General features: G+C 45.2%; 1 protein-coding gene across 1 annotated transcript in view; it reads left to right on the forward strand.

Annotated features, from left to right (window-relative positions):
* NMT1 (N-myristoyltransferase 1) overlaps nucleotides 1-23,357 on the forward strand; it is a 28,538-nt gene extending 5,181 nt beyond the window's left edge. Inside the window, exons 2-12 of the mRNA XM_081116087.1 lie at nucleotides 4,999-5,107; nucleotides 8,595-8,739; nucleotides 13,895-14,013; nucleotides 14,732-14,823; nucleotides 15,705-15,821; nucleotides 16,629-16,799; nucleotides 17,949-18,057; nucleotides 20,284-20,454; nucleotides 21,076-21,243; nucleotides 22,219-22,356; nucleotides 23,000-23,357. Coding sequence (XP_080972213.1) covers nucleotides 4,999-5,107; nucleotides 8,595-8,739; nucleotides 13,895-14,013; nucleotides 14,732-14,823; nucleotides 15,705-15,821; nucleotides 16,629-16,799; nucleotides 17,949-18,057; nucleotides 20,284-20,454; nucleotides 21,076-21,243; nucleotides 22,219-22,356; nucleotides 23,000-23,020 — 1,360 coding nt within the window. The 3' untranslated portion in view covers nucleotides 23,021-23,357. The remainder of the gene's footprint in view (nucleotides 1-4,998; nucleotides 5,108-8,594; nucleotides 8,740-13,894; nucleotides 14,014-14,731; nucleotides 14,824-15,704; nucleotides 15,822-16,628; nucleotides 16,800-17,948; nucleotides 18,058-20,283; nucleotides 20,455-21,075; nucleotides 21,244-22,218; nucleotides 22,357-22,999) is intronic.
* Nucleotides 23,358-24,184: the final 827 nt, after the last annotated feature.

Below are 24,184 nucleotides of genomic sequence, written 5' to 3' on the forward strand. Positions count from 1 at the left end.
TAAATAGATCTGCAGAAGGATTTCCTGATGTCTAAAAGTGGAATCAAAAGGATATTAGAGGCTAGGATTTATTTAGTAAGTTTCTCTGGAAATTTTGAATTTTAGCCCAAAGAATTAATTTCCAGTTTTTAGGGGTAGAAAAGAAGTGACTGAAAATTGTGAGTTTTATTTTCTGAACTCATTTTTTTCTGTTGATCTCATAATCAAAGCTAAACCTGTGGTCTGTGTTTAAGACATTGGAACCATTTGATGTAGTTAAGAGTGGAGCTTTTTTGTTTTAATTCTTACAGGAATAGTATAGGGCCTAAGGAGGGAGAAGACAACAAATAAGAAAGTTGATAATTTAAAATCTTAACCAGTAGCTCTAACAAGTACAGCATGTCCACTGCTTTCATAGAATATTAACTCAGCTGTCCTGTGGAAACATTACTACAGATGTTTTCTGACCCTTTTTTAAGCTCTAGCTTTTCAGAGTTTTATTTTTGTCTGCTATGCCTGGAAAGCATCATTCAGGCACTTATTTGTTGAACTCTTAGCTGTGTGCTCAGCACAACCAGAAGTGCTGTGAGAAACAGCCGCATAAGATGTGGTCCCTACACTTAGGAAATTTGTAATTTCATTGGGAAGCCAGGAAGCAGTGCATTGTTATATATAAAGTGTTAAATTGGGAGATCATCATCTTAAACAAGTCAGGCATCAAGGAGAGCTAGAATAGGCAGAGGAGGGAGGCTTCTGTATAAAACATGGCTCACTCTCCTCATTGCCTTTAATACCTGCTCCTCTGATACACAATATTTGTTTTAGGGTCCTGTGTGATGAAACAGTGCTCTTTTGGCTTTCAAGATGCTCAGGCAAATTCTCACAGGGGATGAGGCTGTAGTGTTGAGGGAGGAATGGGCCAAATCTTTAGAGATTGGTGGTTTTTCCGTGAGTACTAGTTGGTTAGTTGATGACCAATTTGCCTCACATCTTGGGTCTTGGTTTCCTCTTCTGTAAACAACAGGTTAAGCCAGATGGTCCTGAGATTCCTTCCAGCTCTGGTGGTTTAGCTTCCAAATAACAGCTTCTGTTCTTTAGCCATGCACCTTTGAGTGGATTTAGTCATTCAGTGGGATTGAGAGGAGGCCCACGTTACGATCCTCACTGCTCATGTCGTCTGGAAGTTCCCTGCTCCTGTTGGGCATCTGTCAGCTTGCCCTTCCTTCCCACCCACTCACAAACCCTTATTTCTCTTTCTAGAAATAAGTACTGAGGTTCATTTTCCATCTCCTCCCCCAGCCCTAACTTTCTACCAGAGCATCCATAGAGTTTCTTATATGCTTGAACTTAGAATATTTTGGCCTCTGGTTCTGTCATTCTGCTGATTCATCCCATGTTCACTAGGTTGTTCATTAATGACTTGGGTTGGTCAACTTTACTTTAGAATGTAAATTTCAAAATTTTTATGTGAACTCCCTCCTCCCTTTCCATTGTAGGCACACATCACTCTCCTGACACCCCAAAAAAGAGGGTGTATTTCACTAGTTCTCCGCTCATTATTTTGGAACCAAATGAACCGAAGTTTGATTTTGATTTGGCTTATTCCAAGATTTTGGTTGCTCTTGAGTATGTTAAGGTGACTAGCAGGCTCAGGGAACTCTGAGCGATTTCTGTGTCAATTTGCAGAATCCCAGAATGCCCTGGGATACCTACCCAGTGGGTATGGACTTCAGGTCCCTTTAAAAATGATGCCGAATTTTTTAAGAAAGGATAGCCTGACTTCGGTGGGATCCCCTGATTTCGTTCTCCCCAAATCCAAATTGAGGCCATTCTTCTATGAAATGATATTGGCTTCCTAATGCCTTTTTAAAAAAATATATCTTTATTGATTTCCAAGAGAGAAAGGGAGAGGGGGAGAGAGATAGAAACATCAATCATGAGAGAGCCGTCATTGATTGGCTGCCTCCTGAACGCCCCCAGCTGGGGATCAAGCCTGCAACCCGGGCATGTGCCAGACCGGGAATTGAACTGCGATCCCCGGGATCCTAGGTCAGTGCTTAACCGCTGAGCCATACCTGGCTGGGCTTCCTAATGCTTCTTGAAGACCTACTCTCAGTGTCTCTGAGCTTGATTTCTTGTGAATAATTATAATCACCTTAAAAGCTAACCCTAGTAGGCTACTTGGAAGTCTCTTCTCTGAGTCTTTTTGGGGTTTGGGGTGTTGACTGTAAGACCATGGTGAGCTCATAATGTGTTCTCATGGGTATGGCTCAATACCTGGTAGCTCAGTAAAAATGACTTTTTTAAAAAAAAACTTCCCTTGGTTCTTCAGCTGTCTCTGTAGGCTTGATTTACAAGTTGAAACAAGATTGTTGCTCAGTAGCTGCATGTGAAAAGTCAAGCCAATACAAGGAAGTGGTTTTAGCTTGGGTCTTGGAGTTTGTCAGGCACTTGTATTAATATGCATAAAACAGAACAAGCATTCAGCCCAAGATCCTTCCACAAAAATGGGGTTGTTGAGGAGATGGCTTCATAGAAGGTCTCCACTGAATAGCAAGGGCGAAGGCAGAAAGGTAGTTTTTTAGTGATTTTTGCACACTTATGAAGATGTATAAAGTTGAAGGAAGTAATTTTTTCTCTTTTCCTTATGTGAAATTGTTTAGTAAGTATCCATTTGGTTAATATATAACATTCACCTTGACCTTTTTGATTCTTTTTTCCACAGAATTATAAAAAAAAATATTCTTACCATAATTCATATACAGGGACCAGAGAATTCATTCCATTAACTGAGATGAATGAGGATTTATAAATTGTATCAACAGTGGAATGTGGGTTTGTTTCCTAACATCAACCAGATTTTAAACCTTCTCATGCTACATATAATCCTGAGACTGAAGTGAGAATATCTCTGGAATAAGAAAACCACATAGAGTTGTCATAGGCTGCAAATGGACCTCTGTGTGATAACAAAATTGAGTTATTAAAAGAAAAAAATTATCTTCAGGGTATAAATGACTTTATGGTTCCTGTTGTTTGCCACGGCCTTGGGGATTTTGCTGAGCACCTGGTTTTAAGGAGTTCACCTTATTCCCCCTCTGAATGTTACCAATCTTTCTTCCAAGTTGTGCCTTCTATGTCTCATTAATATAATAGGTAGGAGGGTGCCTGGTCATAGGGTAAGGGCTGCCCCCCAGACTGGGCCCCTCTGTGGCTGACCAGGAGGAAGGAATAGCTGAAGTCGCAGCCACAGTCTGGGCAAGAGTAGGGTGGTCTGCGGGTGGGAATGTCCTTGAGCCAAGGCTTAGTAGAGCTTCACCTAGAGTTCCAGTAGAGCTCTGGGCAGGTAGCTTTGTGACGGGGCCCAGGTGGTATGCTGGATGGCAGCCACTCCTTGAGAAAGGCTCCCATGTTCCATCTCTTTTCATTTCGGACTCTTCTTCAGCCCTTCTTTCTCACTCCCATCCCTGGATCCTGAGCCTCCCTGTTCTACCTCTCCTTCCACCCAAGAGATGAAAGCAGGTTTGGGGCCTGAAAATGCAAGGGGGAACCCAGATAAGAGGTTGGACCCCACAGCATAAGAAACTAGTAGATGATTAATTTTGACTTTTTGATGGAAGAATTCCAAGGAGGATGGCAATGTGATACCAGGCATTACTCCCAGGCTGGCAGTGCCAACATCAGTTTAGACATGGCAGAAACCAATAATAGCAGTGATTAGAAAAGCAAGCTGCAAGGTGAACCTTAAAATTCATCAATATAATGAAGAAAACCCAGAGTCAAAACTACTTCCTAAAATCAAGAATTGGGAGAAACATTTCAGAGCAAATGAATTGAAACTGTCAAAAAAACAGTATAATATATGATTTGTGTCTCACTAAAGATATTGGGAGACAATACAGAAAATGATAAAAGATGGTAGGAAACCTAAATATGGCTAAGAAACTGTTTTTGCTGTATTCATTGGGTGTATCACAAAGAAGGAAAATGGCATGAAGAAGTACCCATTACCACGTTTATACTCACGCACATTTCACGTAATCTCTGTGGCAGGAATGGCTGTGTGCTTCACTTTTCCCAAGATTCCTAGTACTGGATTTTGCCTGTGGTGATCACCCACTCTTAACCAGCTGACAGTTGTTTTCAATCTTGCAGGCCTGATTTAGGCATTTTTTGTGATTATTTGACTATTTTGGACACAGAGGACAGCAATGTTGAATTACCTTTTTCCCTGTCGCTTCCTCCCTTTCCAGTACTGCCTTGTGCTTTAGATCCAGCTGGGGAAACTCATTAAACCTAAGGCATTGGAGAGGGTGGGAATAGGGGTGAGGAAGGGTTTCCACAAAGACTGCTTTTGGCTGTCATCTATTTATTTATTTATTTATTTATTTATTTATTTATTTATTTATTTATTTATAAAATATATCTTTATTGATTTCAGAGAGAAGAAAGGAGAGGGAGAGAGATAGAAACATCAGTGATGAGAGAGTCATTGATCGGCTGCTTTTTGCACACCCCTCACTGGAAATAGAGCCCACAACCCGGGCATGTGCCCTGACTGGGAATCGAACCCCGGTTGCCTGGATACTAGGTCAACGCTCAACCGCTGAGCCACGCCCGGCTGGGCTGGCTGTCATCCTTTTAAATTTAGGGCTCTAAGGATGTGTTGGTGGTATGAAAGCCCTGTTAACAATTATCATTTGCCTTTGGTGCCAGCAACCTGACAATCTAAAGAAAATAAATATATAAAATAAAAGCGAGAATACAAACAGTCCTTTCAAACAAATAGGACATTCCTTGTATAGCGCTCCGTCCCTGGGAGCTGATGGGCATGGGAGGAGAGCTGTGTTTTCTGGTGTCCTCCAAATGCCCCTTCTGGGAACCTGGATTCTCTAGTCTGCTTCTGAAGCCAACAGGCTTGATTAAGGGAAGTCTGACTCCACAGAAAGCTCTTTGTCAGTGTAGCCCAAAACGGATGATTTTTAAAAAACCCTGCATCGGTATTTACTTGTCTTACAGTGGTTTGAGTCCAGCCAATGACACTGGAGCCAAAAAGAAGAAAAAGAAACAAAAAAAGAAGAAAGAGAAAGGCAGCGAGACAGATTCGGCCCAGGATCAGCCTATGAAGGTAACAAGGAGGCTCTGTTTTCTTGCGACTGAGAGTCGATTTTTCAGATGAGCATTTTGGGGTAAATGTATCGGAATGATTTAGATTGACAGTGTCTACTGGTATTACTTCAAGATGGAGGATATGGATCCTTCTGCTGCCCTCTTCTGCCCTAGATCTAGGTGATGAATCTGCTCTCATACCTTAAGACACAGCAGTTTAGTCATTGACTCCCAAGCATGGTGCCTTCTGAGAATGCACAGGTACATAACTGCATGTGGTGCTTTGCAAGGTGCCAGACGGAGAGTAATTACATTGTTCCAGCTCCTGTTACCTTAGAGCAGTGGTTCTCAGCCTTTTCCATCTTAAGTCCCCACCATTGTGGGAATACAAGACCTATTCTTTTAAGGCAGACCTTTATATATTGCAAGCATTCTCTTAATGCCATAGTCATTATAATGAAAATCATGAGTCCCACAGTCAGTTTCCAAGTTCCACTAGCTGAGAACCATTGGCCTAGAGTTTATGACCTAAGACTGGACCCAGACGTATAGGTAAGGAATGTTTTGTTGTGTAAATAAAACAACATTTCAAAAAGAAAACCTTTTATTTCAGGTTAGTCCTATCCTCTTTAAATGTGTTTTTTTTTATTGGTTTTTTTTAGAGAGAGAGGAAGGGAGAGGGAGAGAGAAGCATCGATATGAGAGCATAACATCAATCTGTTGCCTCCCATACGCATCCCAACTGGGGATTGAACCTGCAACCTGGGCATGTGCCCTGACTGGGAATTGAACCGGCAACCTTTCACAGGCCTATGCTCAATCAACTGAGCCACACCCAACCAGCTGAGTCATACCTCAGGGCTAGTACTCTCCTCTTTAAGGTAGGCCCTGGGGGAAGTTCAAAACATGTCCGTAATTCTCTTTTAGACTAGCCTCTCAAACAGTTTATAAGCTTCACAAGAAATTTGGTCTCATTCTAGTCTACTTACACTTTGCTTTATGCCTCAAATGGTATGCTCCAACTTCAGTCTTCTATCTTATTGAGATATGGCTTCAAGTAATTTTTTACTATTTTCAATATCAAACCCCTTATGGAAAAAGAACCCCACCATTATTGACCACAGTGTTGACTAAGTTCTTGTCAGGCACTTCAACATCCTTACAAGGTAGGTGGGGATCTTCCCATTTTAAAGATGAGAGAGGTGGCTTGCCCAGGTTTTTTCAGTCAGGAATTCTAGTCCAATCCCATGCTCTTTGGCTTTAAGGATTTTTGTTTGTTTTTTTGTTCGTCTAGTGATGGGTATTTGAGTGACTCCAGGGGGATTTAACTTTGAGCCTATATCAAAATGGTTCCCTTTGAAATTAGAAAATTTTAACAAAACACCATTTACATAGCTTTTCCATTTTCCTCTTTACAAGAGTGCTGCAGTTCATTGTAGAGAATTTAGGGGGGAAAACATAGCAAGAGGAAGAAAACTAAAATCACTTATAATTCTGTGGACGAAAAAGGGGCCACATAGTAAACCTGGCAAATTAAGGGGAGGCCTGCATGGTGGGCCTTAAAAGCTTAGAGACCTAAAAAGTAACCTCATAGGATGGTCTGAAATTAAAACTTTCTAACCAGCCTCGCTGGTGTGGCTCAGCGGTTGAGCATTGACCTATGATCCAGGAGATTATGGCTCGATTCCCAGTCAGGGCACATGCCCAGGCTGCAGGCTCGATCCTCTGCAGGGGGCGTGCAGGAGGCAGCCGATCAATGACTCTCATCATTGATGTTTCTATCTCTCTCCCTCTCCCTTCCTCTCTCTGAAATCAATAAAGACATAATTAAAAAACAAAACAACAACAAAAAACCCAGAAAAAAACCCTTTCTAACTAAAAGCAAGCCATGGCAGGTAGTCATGTCCTAGGTAGTATCTTTCTGAGAAATCTTTACCTTAACTGAACCTGTCTTATCGTCTTTTTGCATCTAAGGTAACACACCTTTGGTAATCCCCACTGCACCAGAGCAGAGACCACAAAATCCCTTGTTGTTGTTATTGTGTTCATTGTTAACTGCTATCCTTTACCCACAAATGTAAAAGAAGTATGTGTCTATTAGGTTTACTTTTTATCCAGTCCCAGAGATCATCCCCCCTTTTGCTTTCTCCTGCCTCCCTAATCTATCACCAGTGGATTTCATGTAACCTCTTTCATGTCCTCCTTTGATTGTATTGTATAAAATAAGGTGCAAAAACTCCCATTCTCTGGAGCACTTTCTCCGTTGAGATTTTGCTTCTCCGCAATTGTCATCAGTTTGGCTCAAATAAACTCATAAAAATTCTCTATAGGTTTAAATGTTTCTTATGTTGACAATCCTACCTCCCAAAGCAATGTAAATATGTTGGTTGATAGTCTTTCTTTCCTCCACAATCTAAGTGAAAAAAAAAGTAGTAATGTTAGAAAAAAGTATGCATATTTTTATAATCATAAGCCTGACATAAGACCCAGAAGCCATTAAGAAAATTGACAGCTTCTCTGTAAAAGTCAAAAGATAATAAACTGGGAAAATATTTGTGATACATGAATCAGTCCATTTAAAATAATGAACTGAGTTGGCAGTTCACAAAGAAAAAATATAAATGTTCAGTGTATGAAAAGATGATTAAACTTAAATGAAAGAAATTAAAATTAAAGCAGTATTTTTTTCTCCCAGATTGGCAGAGATTAAGATTTGTTAAATCTTATGATGAGAATCTGGAGAAACATACATTCTCAAAACACTCTTCATTGGTTTATTAATCTGTTTTTAGAGCACAGGTTGACAATATATATTATAATTTCAAATGTACATATCTGTTGACTTAGCAAGCCTGCAGGAATACATATCCAAATGAGCAAAAGTAGATGTACAAGAAAGTTCATTACAGAGTGTTTGTAACATGGAAGAACAAAACCACAAAAATACCCATTGGTGGGGTGTTGGCTAAATACACTGTGGCCCATGCACAGTAGTTGGAATGGGCAACTCTGTTTGGTCACATGGAAAGGTCTCTTAGACATAGTGTGTGAAGAAGAGCAGTTTGTAGAATAATACTCTATGATCAGATTTCCATTTTTGAAATCGTGTATTTGTTTAGAACTTGAATGCAAAAAAGTCTGAAATTATATTTGCCTCTTCTCACTCTGCTTCCCCAATTAAGACTTGATGACAGGATTATATTTGAGAGATGAGATTGTTGGGTTTTTACTTTCTATGTGTATTACACGTCTACATTGGTTGGAATTTTACACTGAGCAATATTCTGCCATCAAACATCACAAGAAGGGGAAAAACCCTGTAGGAAGCACCCACTAATCATATTGCTTATTGTCAAAAACTTTTTACAGTTGTACAATATGTTACCTCTGGGATTAGGACATAACACCCCTTCTTTGAGTTGTACCCCTTAAGTGTTGAACCTGTAATTAATCAAGTGCTTAATAACATAATGGTCCTTTTCTCTCCCTGACTTTGTCTTATCTAGATGAACCCTTTGCCAGCAGAGAGGATCCAGGAAATACAGAAGGCGATTGAACTGTTTTCAGTGGGCCAGGGACCTGCCAAAACAATGGAGGAGGCCAGCAAAAGAAGCTACCAGTTCTGGGACACACAGCCCGTCCCCAAACTGGGTATGTATGTGCTTTCCTCCCTAGTCGAGGGTGGGGGCAAGGGATGTGCCTTAGCTCTGCTAAGGGTTCCACACTGAATTTGTGAGGGAGGACAGTAGCGTCCTGGAGTGCCTTGGTGGTTATTTTTTTAGAGGGTAGTCTTGAAAGTGCAGTATAGAAAGGGCTATTGTTCAGGGACCTTATCGTTACACAGTAGCACACACTGAGAACAAATAGTGGTTCTTTTAGTCCATCGTCATCCAGTACAAATCTACAGAGAAAAACAATGCATTGGCACATGATGAGTGGGTATGTCTGCCCGTGAGTCTATCTTCCTACATAGATTATATTTATAGAGAGACTCTCTTGTTTATCTGGGCAAATGTTTAATCCTGGAATGGCCAAGTCCTCAGCCTCTTCCCCTTATCTATTGCCAATGCATGCTTACTAAATGCAAAGGAATTTGACATTTTACTTAACAGTAATGGTTCAATACCTGGAATACCATATGCAGGTTTGGTTGGCACCCCTTAAGAAAGCTATAATGAACTCTTAAAGGGTGGGGCAGGCAGAAAATCTAAAAGGATTCCATAAGAGGCTGGACATAGCAGTTAGAGATACCTGCTGAGACCAAGCCACAGCTAACCTTGATGGCTAGCTTCAGAGGGTTGCTGTTGACAAAAAGTTTCTGGAGTGGATGCATCATGATTCTGGGCTCATTGATAGCCCAACTCCTGTTTTCTATGTGATTTGGAAAGTAAGTGTGTTGGGGGGAAAAAAGTGTTCCAACACCAAATGTGAATAACCTTCAGGTTGTTCATGTTACTGTTCCCCTGCAGAAACAGTGCGACTTGACAGTATGTTTGGTGGGGAGGAAGAGGGTGGAGACAGGGCCGGACAGGGCCAAAGACTGGTGAGGGGCAGCTGTGCCAAGGAGATTCATCTACTCCAGCAGTGGGGACTACGCAGTACAGAGCCTTGCTACTCGAAGTGTGGTTCTCAGACCAGCAGGATGGACATTGCTTAAGAGCTTGTAAAAATGCAGGATCTCAGGCCCTGCTCCAGATCTTTAGAATCAGAACTTGCAGGGGATTTGTGTCCACTTTGAAAGTTTCAGAAGCTCTGCTCTGGAGCATTACAGTTCTTGGGTAGCTTAGTCACAATCCAGAAGTAAGTTGAGGTACACCCCTACAGGCAAAACACTGCCTGGATGGTTATGAGCCATGAAACGGCAAGCAGGCACTATTCCAGTACCCTGTCCCAACCCATCCACTTTGTCTGTTGGGTTGTCCCAGTCATGCAGGTACCAAGCCCACTGGCTAAGCCCTCTAGCAAGGTTTGGGTCATAGTAATGATGTTCCTAGGGCATTACTGGTAACCAGTTCCAGTGACTTCCCCTACAGGGAGCAGGAAGAATGCAGAGTCATACACTCTGCCTCTGAGTGAAGTTCATGGAGACATTGTGTGGTGACCACCAGATATCTTAGCCTGTTATCAGTGTGGTTTGGGGTTTGGGTTTGATTTGATTTTTCATTAGGACTTTGCAAATTGGTAACTTAGCTCCATTTTTTTATAGACAGTGGGACCTGGGGATGAAGTGAATTAGGTAATGGGCTTCTGTTCCTCTTCAGTCCAGCTATTCTTTGTTCTTTGCCTCAGTTTCTCCATCTGTAATTGTAGAAAGTGCTGCATTTTTGTTTTCAGGAAGTTCATGAGAAAGCCATATAGTTGCTCACAGGGACCCTGACACACTCAGGAAGGTGCAGTGATGCTCAGTGCTATTTTTGGACATGCCTTCTGGACAGTGTATGGTGTGGGGCTTTGTGGAAGAACAGTCACTCTGAGCATCTGATCAGCCTGCCTTTTAGGTCCATGGCCAGTCAATTCCAAGTAAAGGATCCCTTTGTTTCTGTGACTCAGCCCATAGAAAGTACCATGTGTTACAGGGGTCAGCTGGTCTGCGTGGATGAGGTGCTACTCTCCTTCTACTTCTGAGTACCCTTAGTGTAGTGTGATTTTAGCTAGCTGCCTTTATACTTTCCATTGAAATGGGGCTAATGATTGTAAAATTCAGGCATATCAAATGAACTGTGTTTTCCATACTCCCTACCTTGTTGGGAGAGGTATAGATTGTATTCCACTAAAGGGATCTAGAATTCTTTAAAAGTTTAAAGTCACCCTAAATTCCCCATTTAAAGGCCTTCTAAACAGCAAATGTTTTAGGCTATGTAATAATTCTGTGTGCTCCCAAGTAAAATTTTTCTCTCTTTTCAGATCATGTCATTTTTTAAGAAAAAAACTGTTTTAAATTCATTGATTTTTTAAGAGAGGAAAGGAGGGAGGGAGGAGTGGGGATGGGGAGGGAGAGAGAGAGAGACATCGGTTTGTTGTTCCACTTATTCTTGCATTCATTGGTTGATTTTTGTATGTGCCCTGAGTGGGGATGGAACGCGAAACCTTGATGTAGCAGGACACTGCTCTAACCCTGGGCATCACTGGACAAGACTCATTTTTTTTTTAAATCCTCACCCAAGGATATTTTTTCCATTGCTTTTCAGAGAGAGTGGAAAGGAAAGACAGAGAGAGAGAGATATCAGTGTGAGAGGGACACATCAATCGGTTGCCTCCCGCATGTGCCCCAACTAGGGCCAGGGATCGAGCCTGCAGCCGAGGTAGTGCCCTTGGTCAGAATCAAATTGGGACCCTTCAGTACAAGGTCTGATGCACTAACCACTGAGCCAAATGGGCTAGGGCTCATTTTACTTTTTAAAAGTCACCTATGTCCACTTCGTTTACCAGCTCTTGCTACAGAACTGGTATATCCTGAGATTTCATGAACAATTGGTGAAGGAGTGAATGGAAATGCTTGTTGCATGCAGGACCTAGTAACCAGCCTAAATGAAAAGATTTGGCCTTGGGATTATTGTAATAGAGTCATGTGCTGCATAATAACACTTCGATCAACAATGGACTACATATACAATGGTGGTCCCATAAGACTATAATGGAACTGAAAATTTTCTATCCCCTGGTGACATTGTAGCATAATGCGTCTGTGGTGATGCAGGTGTAAACAAACCTGCACTGCCAGTTGTGTAAAAGTATAACACATGTAATTGTGTATAGTATGTAATACTTGGTAATGATGTGATAATGATAATAAATGATTTATGTATTTACTATACTATATTGTTTATTGTTATTTTAGAGAATATTCTTTCTACTTAAAAAAAAAAGTTGTTTGCTGAAAACAGTGTGCTGTGTTATGCTGACAGCAGCCTTCTACATCTCATGTTTACGTCTCTTGATTCCATCATTTTCTCTTGGGCTTGATTTAATCTCATGTTGTTTTGTGCAGTAATGTGCTGTACTGGCTTGTAGCCTAGGAGCAGTAGGCTATACCATAGAGCCTAGGTGTGTAGTAGGCTAGACCACCTAGGTTTGTCTAATTGCACTCTATGATGCTTGCACAGTGACAGAATCTCCTAGTGATGCGTTTCTCAGGACGCCGTATCCCATTGTTAAGTGGTGCATAACTGACTGTACAATGGGGAGGACCACTGATATCTTGTCCATGGAAATCATTTAGGAAAATAATAATAAAAAGATTCTGAAGTTAAATGTATTTTGGAAAAGGTGTAAGTTCAGTCTAAGAGGGAAAATAGACTAGCACCTAGATAAGATGAGAGTAGAAATCTTAGTACTTTCTGGGGGTCTGGCCCTTGGCTTTGTATACTCAAAAATGTTTACAGGGCAGTGAATTGGAAACTGCTTCACAGGGGCTACTCTATGAGTAAATCAAAAGGTCAGTTTCTAAACTAAGAAAGAAAAATACCAGCTCTCTCCTAAGCACACCTCTTGGGGAGCCAAATTGTAAATAGGTAGCCAGCCGCTTCCCTGCTTTTTATCCCCATCGTTGCCTGTAGTTTCCAGTTAATGACCCTTACCATGTTGGTAATGTCTCATTTCTTGAATATTTTTCCCAGAAGATGGTACATTTTGTAGAGACGGGAGCCTTGTCTTTTCCTGGCTGTATCCTGGTGCACGATGTCTGATGCCTCTGACGCACGTTGGTGTTCAGTAAATGTGTTGAGTGAAAGAGTTAGACTGTTAGTGCTGACAGTGTTGTCCTCAGCTCATAGCCACAGGTTGCCATTTCTACTTCACCTGCCCCAATTTATGTTACTGGGTCGAGAGCTGCCCGTTATACATTAGAATGATATATTTGGGCCAGGAGTTCAAAAGTCAGTAAAAGCATGAAATGAGTGTCTAGAGTATACAGTGTCCTATACTAGGAGCAAACAATGTACCAAGTGGGTTCCTTTTTAAGACACAGTTTTCAGAATGTACTAAACATTGTGTTCTTCCAGGTGTGAACGTGAGTAAACTCTGAATTGTAGAAACTAAGTAACTCAAGCAGCCAAAATTAAGTGGTTGATTTGTCCAACATTTATCAAATGAGTCTGATTTGGCTGTGGGTGGGAATTGGGGCTGTATCTTCTGAGCACCCCGAGGCACTCCCCACACACTCCACAGAGGAGTGATGTCTGTCCAGGGTAGGGGTGTTATGTCAGAGCCTAACTTCCCAGCAGCATTGTGTGGATTCAGTGATTCAGCCTAAAGGCGCTTGCAGGACTCTGAAACACTGAGGGACCGAGTTGGTGGCAGCTGTTAACTGGCCCACATTGCTAAAAGCTAAAGCTGGCAGGGCCAAGATCCAGCCTGGCGCCTAGATGCCATCATCTGGCTCAGGAATGAGCCCAGTACATTGTTGTTGCTGGTGACACAAAAGCAGTCTTGTTGCAACTCCTTCTAAATCCGTCTAGGTTGATGGGCCAGGGCCGTGACAGCACTCTTTGCATCAACCAGGAGGCAGGAAGCCAAATTAGTCAAGATTAATGTTTGTCATTCGGTAACCAGAGGGAGATGTAAAAGAATTTCCAAAAACCAACCACCTTCGATCCCAGTGATTGTTCTGAAGTTTTGCCATGAATTGGCCTTTAGTTAGGGGCCAAGGATAGCTGGAGAGATGGTCTGTGGTTGCCAAGCACAGAGTGTTCTTCAGATGGGGGGCTCCTGGAGACAGGAGGAATTTGTTCTAGTTGATTTTTGAACTGAGCTCCTTCCCTCCCCTGGGAAGCAGAGGGTAAGGCTCATGGCTGTGCTCTTCTTCTAGGAGAAGTGGTAAACACCCATGGTCCTGTGGAGCCTGACAAAGACAACATCCGCCAAGAACCCTACACCCTGCCCCAGGGCTTCACCTGGGATGCCTTGGACCTGGGGGACCGTGGTGTGGTGAGTAGGCCTGGGCAGGCCACAGGTGTGGATTGGGCGCCACTTTCACAGGGAGCCCTGCATCATACGGAGACAACTTCTACTCAAGCCTTCTTCAGGGACTCTCTTAAGAGCTGAGCCAAACAGGTCTGAGAAGAGCCCCCACATCTGTTGCCTCTGGGGTTTGCCCAAGACTCCACAGAAATAGCACTTGGCTTCTCTGGCAGGTTGAGACTTAATCTCTATAGCTCCTCAAGGTCAATACACTTTTTTCGTTTTTCTTTTTTAATTGATTTAAGAGAGAAAGAGAAACATCAATTAGTTGCCTCCCATATATGTCCTGATTGGAGATCGAACCCTCAAACTGGGCATGTGCCCTGACCGGGTATTGGACTGATGCCCAACCGAGCCACACAGGCCAGGCCCACATTTTTCTTCGTCCATTCATTCATTCCCGTGTCTTAACCGGGGGGTGGTTGGTTAGTTGGATGATTCTTGGTCGTCTGCCACTTTATGTACTTAAGTCTGCCACCGTACCCCTTGTGGCTCAGTTTTGTGTTACAACTGGGATGCTCATTCCAAAAGAGTCCCTGCAGTGCCTGGGCTGGAAAGGGTTTGTGAGATTAAACATAGTTTTTGGTAGTTTGCCTTGTCCTTCAGAAAAGCTTGGAACCCCAGGGTGTTGGAGTTGGTCCCCATCTGGCAGAATACCTCTAAAGCAGCACCTGTTTCTGTACAGCTGAAGGAATTATACACCCTCCTGAATGAGAATTATGTGGAAGATGATGACAACATGTTCCGATTTGATTACTCCCCGGAATTTCTTCTGTGGTGAGTTGTGAGGGCCGCTTTATGGTTCTGGGCCAAGGCGGAGAGCAGAACCACCACAGGGCATCAGAGTTTTCGTCTCCCCACTGAGCCAGCCTTTGAATGGCAAGTTAGTGTGTAATTTCTGAGTTTCTTCATCTGAAGGAGACTTGCTTCCAGTGGAGCTTAGCATCGAAAGCTTATTTAAGACAGAATGACTGGGTGAGGGAAACTTTGTGGAATTATTACTTAGAAGAAAATCATCTATTGTATGGTGACTTTATGTAAGGGAAAGAGCAATGAAAGCTACTAAGATTTAAAAAATAAAAATAAAAAAGGAAGGGTCATTTTCTATCTAGTTCGTTCGTATGCTCGGTTGTATGAAAATGGCCTTGCCTGGCTGAGCCATCCATTATCCTAGGCTGCATTTAACATCCCGGAAGGTAGAGGCATGAGGCTGAAACGTAGAGGGGCTGCCTGATGGGGGAGGAAAAGGAAGAACAGGCAGATAGGAAGAGGGGAGTAATGGAGCCCAGAGGGCAGGTACAGACTGGTGCTCCAGGGGCTCCATAATCGGCTCCAACCATGGGATCCACAGGACTCGGAGCCAAGGAGGCCAGTCCTGTGGCTTACGCTGTCAGAGTGAGTGAGCACAAAGAAATTGGATCGGATATAAACCTCAGTATGACAGCCTTGGATTGGGTGGGTAAGTAGGCCAAGTGGGCTGAGCAGCAAGGAGCTATGACTCAATTCCATTTGTGTCTAGAGGGCTTGGCCCTAAAGGGAATTTAGTTGCTAACCTCCAGGGAAGTGGTAGCAGAAAGTTAGAACCAAACTCAGCTGTGGACCCCAAATAGCCTGCCCTGCCCGCTGGCAAGCAGCACCGCAGCCCCTGTCTCTTCTAGGGCTCTCCGGCCACCTGGCTGGCTCCCCCAGTGGCACTGTGGGGTTCGAGTGGTCTCAAGTCGGAAACTGGTTGGGTTTATCAGCGCCATCCCAGCAAACATCCACATCTATGACATGTAAGCACCAACACCATCCCCCAACTCCCACGTCCCCACCATCCTGCTCTGTCTGGGAGGGAGGGGAAGGAAAACAGGTACAGGTACATACACCTTCCACAAAAGAAAAAGGGAAGGTCCCATGAAGGGAGGGAACTCAGGCCCTGGGAATAGAAATTCATAGTAAGAACTGCTTATTTTACTCTGAATTGTTGCTGATTCTCTTGTCTGGGACCTGGGCTGGAAGAGGGTCACCCTGAGGGCCAGTGCACTACCTGAACAGGAGCTCAGTGTTTGCACTCACACAAGGCACGTGCTGATGCACTTGAGCAGCTTCAGCAGTGGGCCGGAGCCAGTGTAACTCTCATTCACTTCGTCATGGGGCCTTCAAGCTCTGCTCTTCATTCTCCCTGGAAATGTCAGAACCATCTGCCATAGTCTTCTGGACTTGCAGGTTGTGGATTCTTGTTGGTGTCATAACCCTTGCAATCCTAGAATAACCCTTGACTTACTCTGTGAGTTACCCTGTCTGCTGAAGGTGGGATTCCCCCAGCCTGCCATTGCAGATTCAACAGGGAGATGCTGGCAGTGCCTTCAAATAAAGCAATTTGCTTGAGTCCCACTTAACCTTTGAAGTAGAGCCTGTGTTGTGGTGAGAGCTGCTCCTTGCCTGGTGGAGCAGAGCAGTGGGAAAGAGTCCAAGTACTGACTGTGGAGCGCAGGTGGTGGTACAACATATGCCTGTGCTGAAGGCCCGGTCCCTGCATGTGCTTGAAGGGATTGCCTTACCTATTAAAAGCCTTGTCACTTTTTTTTCTCCCTCTTTAGAGAAAAAAAGATGGTGGAGATCAACTTCTTGTGTGTCCACAAGAAGCTGCGCTCCAAGAGGGTGGCTCCAGTCCTAATCCGTGAGATAACCCGGCGGGTTCACCTGGAGGGCATTTTCCAAGCTGTTTACACTGCTGGGGTGGTATTACCAAAGCCTGTCGGCACCTGCAGGTAATAGTCTCTTCCTGCAAGGCCGTAGAAGTACTGACGTGTATGCTCTAGTTGAGGAGCTGTGTCACTGTCAGTCACAGCTCTGCCTCCCAGCCTAGTGCTTTCCTGAGAGCATCTGGCTTCTTTAGTGTCTGATAAGAGGGGTTGTGGGTACACACAGGAGCAGGTAGGGAGCATGGAGGAGTAAAGTTAGGAACAGCAGATTGGAAAGTACATCATACCCTTTCCAAAGGGATTAGCCATTCTCAGCTCCTGTTCATTCCTATTATTTAGAAATAAGGGATCAATCTGCTAGGATTTTGTTTTAGTTTTTTTTTTTTTTAATATATCTTTATTGATTTCAGAGAGAGGAAAGGAGAGGGAGAGAGAGAGATAAAAACATCAATGATGAGAGAGTCATTGATCGAGCCCATAACCCGGGCATGTGCCCTGACCGGGAATCAAACCCCGATCGCCTGGATCCTAGGTCGACGCTCAACCGCTGAGCCACGCCCGGCCGGGCTTGTTTTAGTTTTTAAGGACAAACCCAAATCTGGATTTTTTATGGTAAATGTCTGAAAGTTTTTTCAATTGTTGGCTTAATTTTGTTTTGAATATTGTGTGAGCCAGAGAGAGGGTGCCTGATCCCCATGTGACCCAAGGAGAACCTCTTACTCAGAAAGTTGTTTGAAACAATCACAGTTTGTGCCTCAAGAACTTAAAAAGTACAAACACCAGGAAAATGCAGTAGAGGAGGGAGGAGGAGGGTGAACACTTGTAGAGAACTGTAAGTCTTTTCCATTGACTTGATTCCAGCAGTGGGGAGTGCTCTTCCCAGACAACTACTGTGACAGAAGTTGCTTTTGAAATTGAGAAAGAAAAACAGGGAGAAAGAGAATCCAGGAAGAGCTCTGGCAGCTCTGCATTCATGGGGGGGGTGGGGGGGTGAGTAGGGCAGTGCCACTGGCTCAAGAAATGTGTATCTCATGCCACCTGCTGGCCATCTGGGGATCTCCATGTCATTGTCTTTTTCTTTTTTTTTTGGTACATTGCTTTGTCATTTTATTTTTATGATTGTTTTTTTAACATCTTTATTGTTGAAAGTAGCCATTGTCCTCTTAATGCGACTTACCAGAATCGTCTGAGGACAGAACATTTGTGTCCCCACAGGTACTGGCATCGGTCCCTAAACCCACGGAAGCTGATTGAAGTGAAGTTCTCCCACCTGAGCAGAAATATGACCATGCAGCGTACCATGAAGCTCTACCGACTGCCAGAGGCCAGTGGTGGCCCAGGGCGATGGGCAGGGGGCAAGAGAGAATCTCAGGAGAGCCTGGTCCTAAGGAAAACAGGGCTTTGGGGGGTGGGGAGGGGTCAGAAAACGGACTCAACCCATAGTTTCCAGATTCCTAGACTTTCCATTTCCGTTGTTTTCTGTCGCCTATAGCAAGGGCTTTATTTTAATTTGACTTTCTCAGTTCTCCTGCGCCTGGACTAGCTTCTCTGTCATCTGTTGATGGGGCTCAGAGAACACCTCTTTTCTGCAGTTTTAGCCTGAGTGAGCCTAAATAGAAAGATGAGTCCACTCACTGAACTGCAGTACCTCCCAGAGCCCAGTGTAACTAAGCCATAGAGTGTCTGCTGCTCCCTCTGCCAAGTCAGGTAAAGGACAAATGACCTGGGCTCGTGAGGGAAGCCCAGATTTCTAACTCCAATGTCCCCATCTAGACTTTGCCATTGAAGGACTGGGCAACCTGGAGTGAGCTGACTTTCTGTTCTGGGCTTCAGTTTGCCTAGTTTCCCAGCAAAACAAATGTTCCATGTTCTCCAGGTGTGCCTGGCTTCAGTATCCTAATGGCTCTAAAGATCGTCTCTCTTCCCCCAGAGCTCTTGCAGGCAGCCTCACAGAGTTATTGGGTGCCTGCTTATCAGAGGGCTTCCTGCCCCACCTGGACTCATCAGCCACTCAGCTGGATTAGTCACCCTGGGATCAAGCTAATCCACCACTGGATTGGTGTCATTAGTGTCCCAGTTTGAGGGACTGCTGCAGCGCAGTTAGACACTGTTGAAAAGAAGCAGATTTGAGGGGCAATGTTGGGTGTCTTCTCCTTTCTGTTATTATGACAGATTTGCCCTGATTTCTAGGCAGGCAGAGAACATTAAAGTGTATAGCAACCAAAGAATCTCTGGGTCTCCCTGCCTGTGGGTGAAAAACTTTAGCATGACTGCTTTAGGTGTGGGAGCTGTCTTGTAGAAACAAGTCAGTAACTATTCCCTGGCAGCATCAGGATTAGCAAGGAATTTTGGCAGCGAGAGATCCTGGAACTGCTATTTTAAGAGCAATACCTACCATGGGAAGCAGTTACATCAGGCAGTGACTGAGGTATATAAAACTATCACTCCACCTTGTTTTCAGATTTGGCTGATCCCATCTTTACAGATTGAGTCTTTGGGGACATTCTCTCAGCCCCAGTATTGACTTTAGAGCACCACATGGCTTCATTCCACTAAAACATTTTTTAAGAAAAAGGTGTGTGGTGGGATTCTGGTTTGAGGTTAATTCCAGGAGTTCGGTGCTTTTCTTCTGAACTTAACTTGCATGAGTGTTCTTCTGGAGGACTCCTGGTACAGTGGCATCCAGTAGACAAAGTGAGCACCCAGTACAGATCTGCTGGGCCTGGGGGTTCCACAGTGTCTGCAGCGGGAAACCTGTCTGCTGGATACTCTTAGTCTATAGGAGAGAGACCAGTATAGAACCAGATCAGGTACAGTTCAATGGGAGAAGTTTGTGAGGTCTCAGAGGAGAGGGGACAAGAAAGGCTTCGCCTGAAGCCCAGGAGTAGCACTGGGCTGGGCCTACTCCATCACATCTGTGGGGTAGTCAGGGCTTCTCTCCCTCTAGGCACCGTTCACATTTTGTGCCGGGTGATTCTTTGTCATGGGAACTGTCCAGGGCATGTAGGATGTTTCAGCAGCGTCCCTGGCTTATACCCACTAGATGCTAGTAGTACCCCTCCCCCCAGTTGTGACAACCAAAAATGTCTTCCAGTATTTTCAAATGTCCTGGGGGTGGACATTCTGGTGCAGTGGCATCCAAGTAGACAAAGCGAGGGACAGAAGGCGCAGTCAGAACAGCCAGCTGGCCCAGGGGTAGAAGATCTTGTGCTCTGTGTTGAGGAGTTTGGAACAAGGGAGAGGTGTGGGGGGTTGTGTTTCTTAGGAAGACAGCCTGGGACATATGGATAAGAGGTTGAAGCAGCAGCCTTAACGAGGAGGGAAAGGGCCAAAATACACTGGAGAAACAGGACTTGTGCCTGAGTAGATATGGACTGTGGGGGAGAGGAAGTTGCCAAGGGTGACAGAGGATTCTGTCCTGAGGGCCTGGGTGGATAGATCCAAGGTCAGGTAAGAAGGGAGACAATGTGAAGTTTTTGGTGCCTGTAGGATCTGAGAGGAGCTAAGATGCTCAATCAGCACATCTGATGCTGTTTTGTCTACCTTCCAGTCTCCCAAGACAGCTGGACTGCGACCAATGGAAAAAAAGGACATTCCAATAGTGCACCAGCTCCTCTCCAGGTACCTGAAGCAGTTCCACCTCACACCAGTCATGAGCCAGGATGAGGTGGAGCACTGGTTCTACCCCCAGGAGAATATCATTGACACTTTTGTGGTGGAGGTGAGTGGGAGCGGTGTTCGGGCCTCTAACCATTCACAGAGAGGCATCCTTAAATGGCTAGGTTTCCTAGGCTCAGTGACTGAGGAGCCAGTTGACGGGAGTGTTGGCATCCTAGACTTCCTGGACCACCCTTGCTTGGTCCTCCCTAAAGACAGGAAGTTTTAGTTTGCATTTTCTAAAATGATCCCTCTGGACTTGCCATGAGCCCTTCTCTCTCCCCTGGGCCCCAGTCCTCATTGGTGACAGAGAGAACTGAGCTCTTCTTAGTCAGGTAAGCCTGCAATCCCTGCCTGTCTGGTTTGAGGTGGTGCTGGTCAGGCTTCGGGGATGCAATTTTGGGGAATGTGAGCCTCAAGAAATCCCTGGGGGTGCATAAGCCAGGAAAGAAAGCTGACAGATTCAGCCCACATTCTGGCCTGGATTTTCCTCCTGGCTCTGTCCTCAAGTGCCCGGCCAGTATATTTTCTCCTCCCTGCATATCCTGTTTCAGTTTCCACCCATTTGTTTAGGGGGGCAGAGCTGCCTGTGGGGGGTTTGAGAGCAAGAGGAAACATTTTGTTCCCAGACCACAGGATCCCTGTGCATGCGTGACATTGACTCCTTTTACTGTCTTCCCTTCAGAATGCAAACGGTGAGGTGACAGACTTCCTGAGCTTTTATACGCTTCCCTCCACCATCATGAACCATCCAACCCACAAGAGTCTAAAGGCTGCTTATTCTTTCTACAACGTTCACACCCAGACCCCTCTTCTAGACCTCATGAGCGATGCCCTTGTTCTCGCCAAAATGGTGAGGAGCAGATCAGAGGGAGGGTCAGATCTGTGGGGCAGTGGCAGTGCAATGGTGGTAGCTGCCCATGGGCCGGGGGCTCTGAGCCTTCCTTGCCCTCCTGCTCTGCTTAGGGAAGAACCCACCAGTTTTCAGCCAGCACCTAGAAACTAGGAGGGAGCAAGGAGCATCCACATGAAGTGAAGGCATTGAACTCCTCCTGATTTATTTCAGTGAGTTTCGTTCTCATGGGAGGCGCTGCCAAGGAGCCTGAATAGCCAGGCCTTCTCGGGGAGGAAAGGGGTTCTCCTTACGACTTCCCCAGCGAGGGAATGGGGAGATTGGTCTCTGTCCTGGTGAGTCATTGGAGTGCTGACTATATAGAGTATGGGGGGGAGGGGCCCAGGTGTCCTTTATACCCAAGAGGTCATCCTCAGTCCTTCATTATGGGTTCTTCCTATAGTGAGCCCAGGCTCTGCCCTGGAGAGCTTCTGATCAAGGTGGTGAGATGTAGGAAGTATCTTAGTCACAGTCCTATAGCAGCAGTTATGAAATCACAGTGTGTACACTGAAGGCCTAAGAGTTGAGGTGTCCAGGGAGTGAGGGAGCAGTGCAAGTGCTGACAGGAACCAGCTTCTCCGAGAAAGGGGTTCAGGGCTTAGTCTCCAGAGAGGACTGTGGAAGTTACTAGAGTATTTCAGGGAGGTGTGACAAGGAACAACGGGAGCAGTGGCCTGGACACCAAGTACACAAGTGTGCTTGGAGGGACACTGAGGAGAGGCCAGGTAGGATGGCCTTAGAGTGTCCTGAGAAACGCCACTAGTGAACGGGAACTCTCTGGAGTTGGGATTTAACATGGAAGCATCCAGAGCTTCGGAAGGAAGATCACTCTCGTGGCTGCCTGTGGGGTGGTTCTGAAAGGATAGAAAAGGGCTGGAAGGTAAGGCAGTTTTTACCTTTCTTCATCTCTCCCTCTTGCTCCCTGCTGCTATGCAGAAAGGGTTTGACGTGTTCAATGCACTGGATCTCATGGAGAACAAAACCTTCTTGGAGAAGCTCAAGTTTGGCATAGGGGACGGCAACCTGCAGTATTATCTTTACAATTGGAAGTGCCCCAGCATGGGGGCAGAGAAGGTATGTAAGCAGCCCCCTAACTGGTGTTTGACCCCTTCAAAAGTCCCCTTCCTCTGGGCCAGGCTAGCAAGATCATTGCTCCCCTTTTAGCAGCTGGTGTGAGGGTGGCAGAGGGGATGGGCTCCAGAGCCACACAGAAGCAGGAAGGTTGTCTCCAGCTTCTCTTCCCAGAAGGTGAGTTACTTCAGCTGGCTGGAGGCAGGGCATTTGGGACTATCTCAGGGAACCATGCAAATCAAGTTGCCCACAGTTAGCCAGGAAGGTCGAGGCTGAGAGTTGAGGATTTTTTCCTCTGCTGGGGTGCTGCCCTCCCAGCGTGACCCTCCTCATCCCTTCCTCCACCAGCTCCAGAGGGCAGCCCAGGACCATGGGTGTGGTCAGCAGTTAAAAAATAACTGACTGCTGGACGGAGGCCTGCTGACCAGTGTTCCTTAAGATGCTGGCAGTTGCTCTCCGTAAAGGGTGTGATAAATGTATAAAAGTTGATGAGGTGTGCGCCTCGGCTTGCTGTGAGTCTGCTCGCACAGCCCAGCGGCAGGCACTGCGGGCTCAGTCGTTTGGCCCTTCAGGTCTGGGTGGGGAAGTGGGAGAGGCTTTGAACAACTGTCTACTCAGCTCTACCCCTCCCCATTGGCTCTCCTAGGTTGGGCTGGTGTTACAGTAACCAATTGCCAGTGAGATTCTGGATAAAGCCACTGAGAATTCAAACCAGGAAATGGAACCCCACCACTTGATGGTCCAATTTTCACAAACGTGAGAATCCCTGGCAAAGGGAACAGAAGTGAACCGGCTTTACCAAACCGCCACTGAACTTGCCAATTGTATTGCAATGGCGTAGGCTGCGTGATGTCACCTCTGGCTGTGTCTCTGGTCTCCCAGTTTTCCAGTTAATCACATCCTTATGCAGCCGTGATCAAGGGAATGTAACTGCTGAAAACTAGCTCGTGATTGGCTTATTATGGAGTTAACGGGTGAATAATAAAAGTATATATATTATATATATATAAATATTTTAAATATCTTTCATGTTCCAAATGTACAAGGATGTTCGGTCTCTAATGAAAAGCTGAATCCAGATCATTCCTCAAAATTAGAATCAAGACAGTGCCAGACATACACACTGGTACAGTGAATTGTTTCCTAGAAGCAGGCATTGACTTTTCTTGGGGGAGCAGGAGAAAGGATGTGGGGAATTTTATCCAGTTCCCCTTCTGAATTGGCTGGAATGATTGGCTTGAAGAAGGCAGGGTATGGTGGAGGGACTGTGCCAAGCTTTGGGGAGGCTTAGATCTCACAGACTACAGGTGGAGTCCTAGGTGGAGCTAACCCTACTCAGAGGCTTTCCTGCAGACCCTGGGCCTTTTCTGCATTCAGGAACTGGGCAGTGGTGAGAGTCTGTGGAAACAGATTTCATTAATTGAGTCCCTTTTCCCATCCTCTTGGCCTGCTCCCTGTTGGAAGTCATCCTGCCAACTCTTTAGCCAGCTGTTGTCAATCTTATAGGCATGAGTCCCCGTGAGATTGTTGTTCCACTCCGAGTGACTGGCAGTTTGAAGGGGACCTTTGACCTCCTTGTAGCATTTGGGACTTTGTGGAGACCATGTCAGTGCAAGCCCTGTTTAGCTCATCTAAGAGCAAAGAGGCAGCACCCTGATGCCCCCAGGGTGGCTGGGCAAGAATGGTGTGGGGCAGATTTCCAGGCCCCTTCAGCCACTGGTCCCTGGCCTGTGCCTTCCAACCCATTGGCCATCTCTTGTGCTCCTTTCCAAAACAGCCTGCAAGAAATGGCAAGGAGCAGTGGTTAGATGCCAATCTGAACTTGACAACA

Source organism: Miniopterus schreibersii (assembly GCF_964146895.1).
Source record: "Miniopterus schreibersii genome assembly, chromosome: 16".
Lineage (NCBI taxonomy): Eukaryota > Metazoa > Chordata > Mammalia > Chiroptera > Miniopteridae > Miniopterus > Miniopterus schreibersii.